The following is a 16998-nucleotide window of genomic DNA, read 5'->3' as shown; positions in this document are numbered from 1 at the left end:
GCTCATCGCAGCGAGTAACAACCCATGTCCATTAATGTGCACATACCCCGGGAACCACAAGGGGTGAATCAAGAGCGTGAAGCCATTCCAGAAAATGACTCCACTCAGCCGAGGACGCACCTCACCAACATAGCCAATCCACCACAATTTCAACAATCAAGAAAAACAAGCCAACAACGATACTAATCATTCCAATACAATCATAACCATCTTAAATCAATTAAATAGACAACTGAGTAGGGAAACCCTACCTTATCACGAATTAGAATCACAAGCACACAACGAAAGCTAGAATTGTTCCTCTACGAATCCTTCACCTAATAACAATCACAACAATTCTAATCACAAACATGTCAATCTACCCTTTTCCCCAAATCTAATCATTAGGGCAAAACCCTAAAAGACAAATCTAATCAAAAGACACAATACTAGTGACTTACCGAAGAAACTGATGTGAAAGAGATGAACGAAAGACTCACGAACGATCAATTGCCTTGAGAGTGATTAAGCATGATTAGAGAACGTAGAAAGTAATTAGGTTTTTGGTAAAATGAAAAGTTAAACTGTTAAAACACGATTTATAACCTTTAATCATCCTTAACCAAACCGCGGAAATAATTCCCGTCAGACCGGATACTCGGTCGAGTTCCAAGAGTACTCGGCCAAGTACCCCTTACTCGGACGAGTATTACTCTATCCGGCGGAGTGTTCCTGGAGAGTAACCTAACCAGACAACACACGACATACTACTCGGCCGAGTAAACTAGACTCAGAAACCGTGGTATTACACAAACATACCAACAACCACAAACAGGTACCGGGACACGCCCAGACGTATCGGATCGGGAAGCCAACCGGATCCCCTGCCAGACGTCGTGTCTCTACCACACGAGTCCCTCCGTAACTCAAGCCATTAATGTGCACATCCCTCTTGGAGTGGGAAGCTCCAAGCGGCGACACAAGCGTAAGACGGTCTCCCAACCGCCTTACGTCTCCATAACAACAAGTAATCCATCAAGTCCTCCGACATACAAGACAATACAATAAATGCAAGTTACCGCACAATATGCCAATTACCGACTCACCAAGTCATCTTAACCAATATCATGTTATAATGCAAAGACCGCTAAAATACAACTCACATGACCATTCAAACATATATTAGAACTGGGTAGAATTAACCTACCTTTTAGCATATTCCGTAAGTAATCTGGCTAATAATAATCTTCCACAAAAACCGACACCTAAATATAATAATTAAATATATTTAATTACTAACTAATATAATTAAATACGAATTCAATTAATTAAATAAAAACTCGTCTTAAGCTATTTAAATTCCGACTCGTACTCACACCCGAACTCCCTCCTTATAACCACCGCCTCCGCTGCCACCGTGGACCACCACCACCGGCCATGGTGGTCCACGGCCAGCACCTAGCCGCAACAACAACAACGACTAAGCTCGACACAACACCACCAACAACACCACTGTACAACACTACCATATAAACCACCAATGAACCGCCCTAATGCAGCCACCACCATGGCCACCGCCACCACGGTGGTCACGACATAACCCCACACCCAGCACCGCCACACGAGCCCAACAACCACCAGCAGCAACCGCCATAACAACCGATATCCACAACAACAACAACAAACACTCAAAACAGTCTGTACACCCCCTTTTACACCCGTTTTTCCACCACCTACGGCCACCCTAACCACCACTCAAGACCACCACCGTGATCCCCACTCTACCCACAACAATAACCACCCAAAGTCTCCCCAAGTCAGGCCACGAAAGGGGGATAAAAATTCGTCTTGAGACGGTCACACAACAACAAAAAATAACCATATAATAAGCCGGTCAAACTCGGCTTTTGGTGGTCAACGGGGTGGTCAATGACGGTCAGAGGTGAGTGTAACACCCCCATATACCAAGGTGTCTTACCAAGGACCACCCCAGTATATAAAGGTGCTACCATCTCGATTGCCCGAGGTAAGTAGATCAAATAAACAATAACAGAACGTTTAGTAAATAACTTTATACTTTACATCATAAACCAACGTGAGAAAGATACAACATATACAACTTGAAGAACTACAAGACATGAGTGACAGCGACATCTATTTCGGTAGCGTGATGACTCGATTCCCTTCCATGTCCCGCAAGCATCAGGACTAGTGTACCTGCTAAACCAACTGCTCACCATCCCCGAATGGATCACCACAGTTTTGAAAACACAACAAGGGGTCAGTTCACTTAGTAATAAAGATAAGCAATATACAAGAAAACGATGACCACAACTCCACAACATTCCCCATTTCCAATCATGTCTCATAACTGATTACACACTTAAGTGTGTAGTCCTGCCATATTACTGCCTCGACAGATAATCTACACCGCTAGTGGAGGACCGCAGCCTTGCCCACCTAAGCCCCACTCATCACAACGAGCAACAACTCATGTTCCTTAATGTGCTCATCCCTCTTGTGGCGGGTTCCACAAGGGGCGAATCAAGGGCGAGAAGCCACTCCCGCAAGTGACTCAACTCAGCCGAGGACGCACCTCACCAGCACCGTCAATCCACCACAACTCCAGCAATCAAGAATACAAATCAACAATAATATTTATCATGCCAAATAAATCACAATCATCACATCTTAAATTAATTATGCAATCAACTGAGTAGGGAAACACTACCTTTTCATTATTCCATGAAAGTGCATCCAATAAACAAGTCAAGCAAGACTCCGAGATGAATCCTACAAGTAGCAACCACATCCTATTACTAGACTATTCAAGACCTACTGAAAGATGACGATGAAACACAAACTCACCTTGAGACGCAGACCAATCTCGGCAACGGCGACATCCCGACTCAATGACTTCAAGCATAAACCATCTCCCTTCTTGGGTTAGTGTCAAGGCCATGTGAGAGTGTAGGATGATGGGGAATAAATGGGAGAGAGAGAGAGTAAGATTAAAAAGAGAAAGGAACCGTCGAAAATGAAATGAGGTTTACGATCTCGCGTTTATATAACGCGTTAACTGACGTGGTACTCGGTCAAGTATAGACATACTCGGCTAAGTGACCTTAACTAGGTCGAGCAACCAGTAACGTTGGTTTCCTAACCTCTCCCATATCCCTTGCTACGGGTCTCCTTTGGTCAAAAGGTCGGTCAACGAGTGCTTAAACAAGGCGGGTATTACAGTGAGTCGGGGTCAAGGCGGGTTAATTAAAATAATATATAAACTAGTGTGAGACGGTTTTACCTTACGATCCCGAGGCGGAGGGCAAAAGACGTTATTTCCTTTTTCTCCCTTTTCTTCTCTTTCTCTCTTCCCTCATCTTTTGGTGGATTTTGTGAGATTATGTTAGGATAAGGGTGGAGTGGATAAGGGTGAAGGTAGGTGGATAGAAGTTTCTAACAATCGTCACAATTACTACCGTCTCGAGTTAATTATTATTATTATTGTTATTATTATTATTATTATTATTATTATTATTATTATTATTATTATTATTATTATTATTATTTCATCATCATCATCATCATCATCATCATCATCATCATCATCATCATCATCATCATCATCATCATCATTATTATTATTATTATTATTATTATTATTATTATTATTATTATTATTATTATTATTATTATTATTATTATCATTACCATCTTATAATTATTATTATTTTATTATTAATATTCCGTCTCATACATAATTCGTAAAACAATATAAAATATATAATTATAAAATACGGGGTATTACACTAGTGATCCCTCACTAGTGCTTGGCGCTCTCGCTTGCATTCTTGTCGTGTGATAGACAAGGGTGCGCGCCACGTTCCGGCTCAAAGTTCCGGACCGTGACAACCGGCCTGCCACCACCCCGTCACATTTCTCGTTTTCTCTTTTCCTTTTTCTCGTTTCCTCTTTTCCTTTTGTTCTCCTTTCCTTGTTTCCTCTTTTCCTTTTGCGCCGTCTCTGACCACCACCACGGTCGTGATGTCCGACCACCTCCACCACTGCCACCGTCTCCTTTTCTTTTTTTCATTTTCACTTTTAGTTAATTAGGTAACCTCCTCTTACTAGTTGCCTTTTTAAATTACTAATTTTAGTTTAAATTATGCTAATGACTCTAGGATAGTAGCCATTATTGTTGCCTTTTTAAATTACTATAGGTGCTTGTGACGAATTATCCGTCACAAATCCGTCCCAACTCAAGTCCGTGTCACAAACCCGCTTTTTGTGACCATTAACAGTGACGCCAGTTTGTGACGGGCAATCCGTCACAAACCCGCTTTTTGTGACGGGAAAGGCAATCTAGTGACGGATGTACGTCACTATCCCGTGTTTACCTAGCAGTGGTTGGCGGCAAGCGGATGCCGGGAAAGGCAGTGGCAGGAGTGGGAGAGGCGGGTGGTGGAATTCAAGAGGAGAATTTAAAATTTGGGAGTTGAAATAAAAGGGGTAAAATGGTCATTTCTGTCCATGAAAAAGTAAAACCAATCTATGAATGAGCACCACAAAAAAAAAGCCTTCGTTTAAAAGAACAAGTTCCTAAAATTTTCTCTAAAAAAAATACTGAAATATAAATGAAGATTTCTATCATAATGATTTGCTACTAATATGGCTAAAAGATAATTGCAATTTTGTTAAATTACCATTATCCTTTCTTATAATAAATTTTGATATACTAGGTTTGTGACCCGTGAAATTCACGGATTTATCTATTTTAGTTTTGATATTTTTATCGTATTGTTAATATTTGTTCGAGCAATTAGTTGTTGATCCATTTAAAAATATACAGTCTTGAAATACATAGAAATTAGTTAGTTAATACCTTATTTCTTTGACAACTTTGGTTTATTTTTTTCAATCGAATCCTGCAAGTAACAATGTGGTAGCTACTAATTTTGAGAAACTTGACAACAGAGCAATGACAAAGACGACTCATTATATATACGTGTGTTTTACTCCGCAATATAATAAAGTGAATTTTTAAAATATTAAAAGTTGAAACCATCCGTATATAATAAATTCCGTATGGAAAAATCTTCAATGACGCCTTATATAAGGTTGTAAACTCAATACCTCAGTATAGTCATCTCCAAATTATTTCCAGACCTCTCCATCAACCCTCCCATAGAAATATCTTTGAAATCTTATCACCACGTGCATGCTTCAAATATTATTTACATCCGAAAAATATTTATTATATCGATAGAAAAATATTAGATACGATTCAACGGTATGGTCGGTATCTACTCCATATATGTATTAAGAATTAAATTTTCATTTCAATTGCTCAATAATCTAAAAAACTATATTCTCTAAATCCGAATTCCAAAAGGTTCATAAATTTTTTTAAGTTCCTTATTACTATTTTAAGAATTTGATTCATCTCTTGTTATACTTAAGTCCACGATCCTATATAAAAATAAAAATAGTATTAAAGATTATAAAATAATCTATTCCGGTTTTGAGAAAAAAACACATAAACTTAAAAATATACGGATTGGAATTTAGAAACCACACTATTTAATATTTATCTGAAGGTTCACTTCCGCTTCCTTTTAGTACGCTTTCTTTTAGTACATGCCTTGATAATAGTTCATATGAATTGAGAAAGAAAAATATATGTTAGAGATGATTATACTCATGAATACAAAAATACAAATCAAATAGGTTGATCGGGAAAGCATAATAGTAAAATTACAAAACAATATACGCTTAATAACAAATTTACAGAAATATTATAAAATCTCCATTTTGAGATCAACGATCATCTTATAATGGTTAAAAAAGCATAAACCACTTAAAAAAGTAAAGTAAATTTTATAGAAAAACAATCAAAAGGTGGGAGTTGGAGAAACTTAAATTGGAAGAGGAAATGACATAATTAAAATGATTAATTATTGTCATAATGGTTCAAAAAGTAAATTGTGAAATTTTAAAGATTTTTCATTCAATTATTTTTACTTATTTATTTATCATTAATTATGAGAGTAAATTTTATATATTATTCCTGTTTTGACAAAAAAACACATAAACTTAAAAACATACGAAGTAGAATTTAGAAATCATACTATTTAATATTTACTGGAAGGTTCACTTTCGCTTCCTTTTATTACATGCCTTGATAATAATTCATATAAAATGAAAAAGAAAAATATACTCCCTCATATTCTCTATCTTCTTCCACATTAGTTTTTGACAATTATTTAGTGGAATGGTAATATGTGGAGGAAAATGAAAGTAGAAAAGAAAAGGTGGGGTTACATGTGATATTAACCACAAACGATTGACAAATAAGGAAAGTGGAAGATCATTGTGACTTACCCGTTTAGGAAATGTGGAAGATGTTAATGAATAGGAGAAAGTATGTTATAGATGATTATACTCGTGAATACAAAAATACAAATCAAATAAGTTGATCGGGAAAGTATAATAGTAAAATTACACCTCAATATACGTTTAATAACAAATTAAAAGAAATATTATGAGACTTCTATTTTGAGATCAACAATCATCCATTACTTATCAGTTTCTACCTTGCGTTTTTTTACCTTTAATTTTACCTCAATTTCGTGTCTTTTGTATTTCTTCCCACTTCAGATTACCCACGTGATGGTTTGCCTTATCTGCATTCACATACGTTTCATGGTACTTTAAAGTTATATATAAAATACATTGACCAAAAGATAAAACATCAACCTGTCAAAACTTGACAAACGAATCAAAACATTATCACATGTAAGTCACTTAAATTAAACCAACGGGAAAACATGAATTCAAATATAAAGCAAACGATTCATAAAACCAACAACATAACAAATTAAAATATACTTTATTGGACACAGCAACAACAACAACAACAACAACAACAACAACAACAACAACAACAACAACAACAACAACAACAACAACAATACTCGACAATAATACTCAATATACTCAATATAATCAAATAAATAAATTAAACCATAAAATACAATCCATAAATTAGAAATTCATGACAAATGGGCATATTTTAAATAAATAATGTGAATAGAAACTATTATAGGTATTATAGGTTTTATAGTCATTACACAACCATAAATTCCCATATTTTAATTTAATTTTTAATTTATTTTGTGGTATTATTAAATTAGATAATTGATTGCCGAGGACCTCAAGAGATGAATTAAAAAGGACAAAATATTAATGAAAATTATGGGTATTGAGTAATATAAGGAGTTTTAATAAAATTATTAACATATTATATTACAAAAATTAATTAAATAGGAAATTTTTTTAATTAATTTGATGTCTGTTAAGTATTATGAAGAGTTTTAATCAATTTATTACCATGTTTAATTAAAAAAAAAAATAAATAGAAAATTTTTAATAATGGTGGGTGTTCATTAATATGAAGAGGTTTAATTAATTTATTAACAGGTTTTATTACAAAAAATTTTAAAACAATGAATTAAATAGGAAAATATTAATAATGGTGAGTGTTTAGTAATATGAAGAGGTTTAATTAATTCCTTAACATGTTTTATTACAAAAATTTCAAATTTAATTATAAATTATGAAATTTATTAACATGTTTTATTACAAAAATTTCAATTAAAATATCAATATTAATTATAAATTATGACATTTGATGTAAATTTGTAAGGGTTATATAAATTCTGGAAGACAATATATTTAATATACAAAATTAATTTAAGAATAATGATAATATCCTTTAATATTATAGATATAAGTGAATTAAATTAATTTATAGATAAATGATTTAAATTAATGTCATGTAATAATAAATTGATAATTCATGTCACATTAAAAATATGCAACATCACATTTAAATATGCCACGTCACATTAAATTTTACTGTAATCTAGGTGCCTTTTTGGATCCTACGTGTCTTTGTCTAGGTGACGTTTATTTGTTATTTTAGGGTAATCTTTTAATTATATTTTATTGATTTAATTAAAATTATAAATGACACATGTCATATCGTCATTTGTAATGTACGAAAAATGTTTTTTAAATTGGCTCGCAAATGAGCAGACACAAAATGACTCATACACAAAAATGACCCGACCCGAAGTGGCTCAAACCCGAAATAACCTGATAACTTGACATCCGAAATTGACCCGAAACCGAAATAAACCGACCCGATCTAAAATGTATAATAAACCTGAAATAATCCTACCTAACTTGACTCAACCTAAATTCGATCCGATTACCCAATAGCCACCTCTAAATGGAAAAGAGTTAACCCCAAGACAAGGACCCGAACTTTCGGATTTTTTTCCGTTAAGGACCTCTACTATATTTTTTTACAGTTAAGGCACTCAATGTCTATTGCCGTTAAGTATAGTCATTAATAAGTCCACTTCCATGTTAAGTTCATTGTTCACCGTTAAATATTTTGAATTATGTACCCAAAATTATTAAATATTTTAAATTGGTCCAAGCTTGCCAATAACATGCAATGGAGTTTGGTTTTTAATGGGTCGTGGTTGTCTATAGAGAATAGAGTTAGTAAAGGATTGGGGTATTACTTGAAGGACGATATGTAGAAATCACAACTATCTAAAGCGTAATAATAATAATAATAATAATAATAATAATAATAATAATAATAATAATAATAATAATAATAATAATAATAATAATAATAATAATAATAATAATGGTAATGGTAATCTTGTTCTTGTCATAGTTACAAAATTTTAGCATGTCACCTTTGTGTTAATCAATACGAGTTCAGTTAAATCGGGAACAAAACGTATTCTCACTTTTTTCTTCCTTAATTTTTTGCAAAAATATCATATTTGAATAAAACTTTACTATTATACTTATATTTATAGCATAATTAATTCACAATAATTTTTTTTTTCAAATGAGTGAACTTAATTATGTCGCGGTGAGAATCGAATCCCCCTAACTTTATGGTTGGGACAAGACCGCAAGACAACTCCCACTTGAGCTAACTCTTATTAACTTAAATCTTATGGTGCTTAAAATTTAAGTTAGCAGAATTATTTTATGCACATATACATATCACTGACAAATTTAAAACAACTCCTTATGCTATGTGGTGCAATGATCGGAAATTAAGACAAAAGTAATTCTACTTGATAAAAATTCTTGTACAGCTATGGATTTGTTAATTGTTGATGAGGTGATAAACAAATCATACGAGTATAAAACTTTAATAATTATGATAATACTAAAGATGATAGCCAATTCCATGCAAACAGTAGGCATCGACTTAACGGCAAATAGTAATGAGTGCCTTAACTGTAAAAGAATATAGTATAGGTCCTTAACGGAAAAAAATTTGAAAGTTCGGGTCCTTGTCTTGGGGTTAACTCAAATGGAAAACCCATAGAGTAAAAACAAATAAATAAGTTGAGATGGAGAGAGTAGAAAGTTTGGATGAGGAATGACAAACCTTGGATTGAATTATAGGGAGACAAATTATATGGAGCTGAACACTTCCGGAGTCATATGGAGTAGGTAGGGTTTGAAATTGAACAAGACAAGAAAGGCAACATTTGTGAAACTACTAATGTGATGCTGAGTGGCTACTACCTTCTATCTAAGGTTTGGAAAAATGGTGTGTTTAGCTCGGATTCTGGCTGTTTCTCTTCCTACAAAACCCTTGATCTTATTCAACTATCCTTGTCCTCCTTCCAAATTCACTCCCCGTAACCTCCATTTCTCATCCAAAGGCCGCTGCTTGTCTTCGTCGTCTTCTGATCCCTCTGCTCTTGATTTCGACTCGCCTGATCCTACCAATTCTGCGTATTTCTATTCCTTCCTTTTTCCGCTACTAACCTCATTTCTATACCTATCTCTGATTTTATGACAAGTTTTTTTTTTTTTTTTTTTTTCCAGTTTTTGTATTATAGAAGGCCCTGAGACAGTGCAGGACTTTGAAAAAATGGAATTACTGGAGATACAAGATAATATTCGAAGCCGCCGAAATAAAATTTTCTTACACATGGAAGAGGTGCTTCTGTATTCTTTTTCCTGTTTTATATATATATATATATATATATATATATATATATATATATATATATATATATATATATATATATATATATATATATATATATATATATATATATATATATATATATAGTTCGATACTTCCTTCTCAACTTGTTTTAGCAGAGAATAAGAGATTGGTGTTTTGGCATGACTATATTGATGTTTGTTCTATAACGCTAAATATCTGCTAGCTTGAGTTGATATTATTGTCCTCCTGTACATTGATGTGTTATTTGTCCTGAAATATTGTCGTCTTGTATCGTCATATTTTGGAGTGATTCCTGAATGTTCTAGAATCATTTCCTTGTTCTGCAGTCGAACCAATATTCAATGCCATGGTAGCAAAAGCTTCCAGATCAGATTATCTTAACTTGCACAAATTAGCAATCATACATTTGACAAACTCTTGTTTCGGAGGATGTTCTTGAACTTTATCATGTACGCCTTTAGGAAGAGGAAAGTCTTGTCGACATGTGGAAGCCGGAAGAGGAGGAGAACAAGTACCTAGTATCACCATTAACCAAGAAGGGAGAGTATTAATTGAAGAAACACCCTGGGAATCACCTTTGTAGTCGTTTTCGATCATTCTGAACATCAAGAATTTTATGTAGAAACTCTCAGCTCAGATGACTTATTTTACCTGTAGGAATGTAGGCCTTTTTTACAGCCTGGTACAAGGCATACATCTCTTATTGTAAGGAATAAATCTACTGGTTAGGAGCTGGCATGCAAAATTATGTTTTTGTCCTAAGATATACATCTCTTATTCAACAATTCTTGTTGACTGACTATGAGAAACCCAATTTATTCTACTTAAATACGATAAAATTGCTTCTTATGAAATCATGGTGTTTCAATTTTGTCTCACAGGTTCGTAGGCTGAGGATACAACAGAGAATCAAGAGTGCTGAATTAGGTGTATTGAAGGACGAACAAGAAAATGACTTACCGAGCTTCCCATCATTCATCCCGTTTTTGCCTCCGCTGGTGAGATTTCATCGTTGGCATCATCCTTCAACTGTCAAATGGCGTATTTCTTCTGTATTTTTTGTTCCTCTTTCGTAATATTACTCGCTTCTTTTTTTTTTTTGGGTGGTATAATTATAGCATGCACATAAATTTCTGTTTTAAACTTCCATGACATCTATCATCTACTGATTATCAGCCCATTGCTTGCAGAACTCAGGGAATCTTAAGCAATACTATGCTACTTGTTTCTCTCTGATTGCCGGAGTTATGATCTTCGGAGGCCTTCTAGCACCTACGGTATGTTTTGTACACAAATCTGTTAATTTGAATATCCAAAGACGTCCTCTCCAATTCTCTTTTAGTACACTTTTTCATATTTGGTTTGATGAAATTATGAGGAGAAACATGACATAGTCCCACAAACTTTGAATAGCCTATGACCCATGCTACTCCTGAGGGAAGGACCCCCAGATTCTTGAATAATTTTTGGAAGTGGCGGGGACCATAAAGCTTCTTACTTCTTACTTCCTTCATTTCTTCACGTCCTTCCCATTTTTATAAAGCTCTCACGTATTTTGAAAAATGGGAAGAACACTTTGAAATGGCGGTCAGTAGATGTTTGTAAATAAGTCCTTGTATTTTTACGTCCTCGAGTTGTTGTGGAAATCATGTAAAAGTACATTGCGTCCCGAGCTGTAACAGGCTAACAGCCCCCATGCAAGGAATTATCGTAGAAGTTAGTGTTCAAAATGTCACAGAGTATGTGTTTTTTCATTGTATTTTCATTGGCTTTCCTAGACCTTTCTCTTTCTTAATGGCTCTTCTATAATTGTGTCATCTAATTGGTCTATGTTACCAAAATTTTGTGAAGCATTGCCATTCCAATGCCAAGTTGCCAACTCCGCATGAGAGTATGAAACTTAAACCAGTATGAAATACTGACTCGATTAGTCAGGTAGCAGTTGGATCTGGATGGGTAGAGAAGTATAGTGCGCAAGGGCTCAACACAAGTTTTTCCTCTCTTCTCTATCCTTCCACTTTGTGTGAAGGGACTCACATGGACAGATTTCGGGCCCGGCCAGTAAAACAATAACTTTCACTCCTATAACATCTTTTTCTCGAAACAAGACTGCAAAGCCCAATATATGATGAGAATATCATTTTGCTATGTCTAATTTGACTACCACAAAATGCCTATGTAATTTTACTTTCCAAATATCGTTTTTTCTAACTTCTGTTGTCGCTGTAGTACTGTACTCTTGTCTTAAATTTGGATAGCGTCCATATCCAATTTTTTCAAAAGAATCTCTACTGGGCCCTCGGATCCATATCCGAGTATTTAAGTAAGCTATCCTTGCATGTCTAAGATACGACAACCTTGTTCGATACAGTGATTTGAAGTTCAGGCAATAAACACGCGTATGACAATTATAGCCAAGTATATACTAGGCTATTTTAGAATGATGCCTTCAGAATCATTTTTGTGTTGGGGAGCTATAGGTAAGGAACATAAAGGACCGTACAGCCCGTCAGAATATATTTTCGGAGTTCTTACAGAGAATTTGGTGAGGAATGACGGGATGATGATACTATAATAGTGTAGTACTCATCTATATCAAGGAGCGTTTGGTTGGAAAGACCCTTGAATCCAACTCAAAGTTATAAAGTGAATACTTTTTTTTTTTGATAATATGGTGCTTTGAGGCCTCAGCTTCCTATGGGGACATGTATGTTCCCTAGCTGAATTCTCGAATCACATTCACAAGATCCTATGGCTACCAAAATGCATATATGAGCTATAATGACATAATAAGGTTGTTTTACTGTTTTACGGTCATTTTGTAGAATCTTACGATCAGTTTTAACCTCACCCTCACTTTGGGTTTTGACCTCACCACATCAAATTCAAAAGACGCAACCACTACCTTGGGCTTTGACGTCACCGCATCAGTTTTACGGTTATTTTGTAGAATCTTATGTTTTTACGATGCGGTTCTACCGATTTGGTCCTAAGCATTCTATCTATTCAAAGTGAAATCTTGCTTCTAACAACATTGCTAAGCGATTTCGATGATAATTTATGGTCCGAACCCAACCATTTTGTTATGTCATATTTGGTTTTAAATTGGATCCATCCGTATGTTTAGATACAATGCTGACCATGTCATTATGAGGTTTTACGGTGGATCCATCTGTATGATTAGATACAATCATGCTAAAGATAGCATTTTATTCTTATTGTCTCATAACTCAAATTGCAATCTTCTTACAGTTGGAGCTTAAACTAGGTCTGGGGGGTACCTCATATGCCGATTTCATCCAAAGCATGCATTTGCCTATGCAATTGAGGTACAAGTGCCGCCTTTCCTTGTCTAAAAAATGTACATATTTAATTATGGTTTAAAAACCACTCCTAGTACGTAGATAGATGGCTTCTTAGACATTCGGCATTTATTGTGATAAAAGCGACTTCCTACACATTACATTTCCTTGTAATAGTAGTTTTTTCCTTTCTCTTCTAAATTTGCATGTGCCAATATGAGCAATATTTATTTTTTCCTACCGTACGATTTGATTCCGAGTTACGACTTGGATATTATACATTTAGGAGTAGAAAATTGAAAGCCTTTTACATGCTTTCTCTTTTTCTCTTTGCATATTTTAGAAAATGTGTTTCCTGCAAAGAAAAAGAGGCCACTTACCTGATATGTCAATAGTGGTAATTCATTCAGTAGGAAGCCCTTTGTTCATGCAGACAATTTTGAGACAATTCCTTCGTATATGAAATTTATGGTTATTATTACATACCCTTGACCTGCAACTTTGAAGTGAACCAAAGGTATCTTACATCAATGATTTCTATTGTCTTATTTGTAAGCTGATACGTGTTGATATTGTCTTGCAAACTGCAGTCAGGTAGACCCAATTGTTGCTTCCTTCTCGGGCGGAGCTGTTGGAGTGATTTCGGCACTGATGGTGGTTGAGATAAACAACGTTAAACAACAGGAACATAAAAGATGCAAATACTGCCTTGGAACTGGTTTGATTTTGTTTTTCTTCCATCACATTTATATCCATTTATAGTTTTTGGAACTACAATGTCTGATTCTTCTTAGTGAGCTTGTACCTATGGATGAGTGAGCTTTCAAAACATTTGAATTACACTTGGATACTTTCAAAAGTACTTATCCCTGTTCAACTTCGTATGTTCTGACACGATCAAGGAATAGATATTCGAGGTTGTACTTAGTATCGGGTACTTACAAAAGGTGTTGAATCAATGTGGTCAAACTCATCACCATATTCGTGATGGCAGTGCTCTTCCCGGGTCTCAACCGGCCTTCTGCTTGCATTCGTTTTCATGGCATAAGAGGAGAAGATTCTAATTGTCCTTTGCCGTTATCCGTCTGATGTTTTTTGCTCTTTGAACGGTTCAAACTTACAGTATCACTACTTTCTTATTTCCATTATATGGTTTAAGTGTTTCTTGGGCCATCTCATTGGCCATACTCTTATCCCCACTTGTTCTTATTTCTCCTCAAGAAATACCTAACAACAAATGTAAACCATCCATTGTGACAAAGGGAGTATATAACAAGGGATTGCCATTCCAGAGAGAGCTATTTATATTCTGAGGATAACCATCTATATCTTGATTATCCATAGTAGCTTTTGTGGCAGTCACAAAAGAGTGAAGCTGTTGTTGCGATGTTTATCATAAACTTCAAGAAAAGGTCTTATTATGAATAAGAATGTTTGAGGGTTGAGGATACATTTTATCTGTTGAATTTGTGCCTGAGATAGTGACATGTCATTGTATTTCTGTTGAAATTTTTTTTTGGATTGTTTATTGTAGGCTATCTAGCATGTGCTCGTTGTTCCAGTACAGGTTCTTTGGTTCTTGTTGAACCTGTGTCGACAATTAATGGTTCTGATCAACCACTTTCACCACCCAAGACTACGAGGTGTTCAAATTGTTCAGGATCTGGAAAGGTTAGCTCTCGACTTCTCTAAATGCTTCTGGGCTGTTAATTGCAGTTACTTGTTTGCCAGTCCTTAACGGTGGAATAGAATTTATTGTTGCCTCCACCCGAAATATTATATCCTCATTTTAGGTCAACTTTCACCATTAAGTTCTCCAAATATCTGTCGAGAGATAATGTATAATTGTCATGTTTGATTTATGCAAACAATTACTTCCATATTATCATTTTCAAAAGTTGTAGTTAGTGTATACTGGGAGAGCATATCAATCAAAGTCGCCATCATTTGATTATTAAAAACCAAGTGGGTTGGGCCTTGGGGGGAGTAATATTTCTGCACTATGCGATCCATCTTCCTTTCTGTCTTGCTTAGACTAGATGTTAAGATTAGTCAGTTTCACCTTCTATCGGCAGAATGCTACTACAGCTCCTGGCTTTTCGTTTCTGTAGGGGAGAGAGTTGTTAGACTTGTTACCCATGAAACTACCATACTGACGCGGCGTCATGCCTCTAGTCAATGATATGGGTTTCGCATACCATAGAAAAGGATGACCAATGATATGATTAGCTTATGATGGTGTTGTGTTACGTGCTGGGATGTTCTGATAGATAGATATATGAGGAACCCACTGTCATGGTTTAAAGAACTAATGATTTTCTATAACATTTTGAACTGTAAATGTTGCCATCAAAAGAGAAAAAAGTATTTTTGCACTAAATCGTATTGTTTTCGCATTACCTGTAAAGTTATTTGTGATTATGAATTTGAGATTTAACTTGAGCTGTTTTGTAGGTCATGTGCCCTACTTGTCTTTGTACGGGGATGGCTATGGCAAGCGAACACGACCCCAGAATTGATCCATTTGATTAGAAGTTCTGTATCATTTTTCTTACTGTACAGGCTATTTCCTTTATACTTTTACTTCTGCAGCAGTCATGATGCCGAGCTAGATTGATTTTACCTTTTTTTATTAGGAGGTATGTAGAGCTCTGAATGTAACAATTTACCAATCAATATATATGTAATTTTGTATGATTGTAAACAGTCCGTCCAGCCCAAAATGATATTTGTTCTAAAAAAAATGCACGGAGATCAACGTAAATAAATAATAAATAATGAAAAGTAGAGAGAAGGTAAAGTTTACACGGATAGTTGTAGTAGATTAGTAGTGCCTTGTATAACGACTTTTCAAACAAAATGTACTAGTCTTTGTGGGTGGTGGTAGAGACATGGGGAGTGATGGCGGCATAGAGGGGGTTAGGTGGGGTGGAATGAAAAGGGTGGTGGTTTAGTGGAGGGGCGAGATGTAGTGGTAGGGATGCGAGGAGTGGTGGTCCGGTGGAAGGGCAGTGGCGATGGGTATCTTACAGTAGCTGTGGTGTCGGGGGCTTGTGAGTATATTTATTTGAAAGGGAAAGGGGAGAGGGTGAGTGAAAAAAATGAAAAGGGTAATTGTGGAAAACATGTTCACGTTTGAGCATTGTTGTCAGAATCCCGATTTGTTTCTACGATTTTACGTTCCAAAAATGCTTGGTCGATCCTGGATCTTACGATTCTATACTGGTGGTAGAATCTTATGATCCTATATATTTGAAAATTTCTAGAGATAAGATCATAATACGATCCTGCGATCTTACGATCCGATTCCATAATAAAAATATTAATATATATTTTTATATTATGACATCGTAAAACCCAAATTTTGTGCAAGTTGTAGAAACATGTTCATACAGTAATATTAAAATCATTAATTTTCTATATATTATGGATAAATGGAATAAATAAGTGTTTTTTGATCTTCAATTATATGTTTTTACCAAATAAAAAACTATATTTGGTGAATTTGTAGGATCTTACGATTTTACGATCCGATTTTACCGATTCGATCCAACCTCCCCATCGATCCAATGTAGAATCCTGATCCTAACAACATTGCGTTTGAGTAAATTATTCAAAGACAATATTTTAAAA

General features: G+C 35.1%; 1 protein-coding gene across 1 annotated transcript; it reads left to right on the top strand.

The window, feature by feature from the left end:
* Positions 1-9427: 9427 nt before the first annotated feature.
* On the top strand, positions 9428-16071 carry LOC141623762 (protein ORANGE, chloroplastic-like). Its single transcript, XM_074439917.1, has 8 exons — positions 9428-9822; positions 9916-10030; positions 10945-11061; positions 11254-11340; positions 13316-13392; positions 13956-14083; positions 14900-15036; positions 15820-16071. Exons 1-8 carry the CDS (start codon positions 9632-9634, stop codon positions 15895-15897), a joined length of 930 nt encoding a protein of 309 aa, XP_074296018.1. The 5' UTR covers positions 9428-9631; the 3' UTR covers positions 15898-16071.
* Positions 16072-16998: the final 927 nt, after the last annotated feature.

This window comes from Silene latifolia, chromosome X (genome assembly GCF_048544455.1).
Source record: "Silene latifolia isolate original U9 population chromosome X, ASM4854445v1, whole genome shotgun sequence".
Classification (NCBI taxonomy): domain Eukaryota; kingdom Viridiplantae; phylum Streptophyta; class Magnoliopsida; order Caryophyllales; family Caryophyllaceae; genus Silene; species Silene latifolia.
This window is presented reverse-complemented; position numbering and strand designations above follow the sequence as displayed.

What these genes read in the sequence shown, in the direction of transcription:
- LOC141623762 (XM_074439917.1), top strand. Translation starts at nt 9,632, where the DNA reads ATGGTGTGTTTAGCTCGGATTCTGGCTGTTTCTCTTCCTACAAAACCC. An exon ending in CCTGATCCTACCAATTCTGC is followed by an intron (nt 9,823 to 9,915) that starts GTATTTCTATTC and finishes TTTTTTTTCCAG; the next exon opens with TTTTTGTATTATAGAAGGCC. An exon ending in TCCCGTTTTTGCCTCCGCTG is followed by an intron (nt 11,062 to 11,253) that starts GTGAGATTTCAT and finishes CATTGCTTGCAG; the next exon opens with AACTCAGGGAATCTTAAGCA.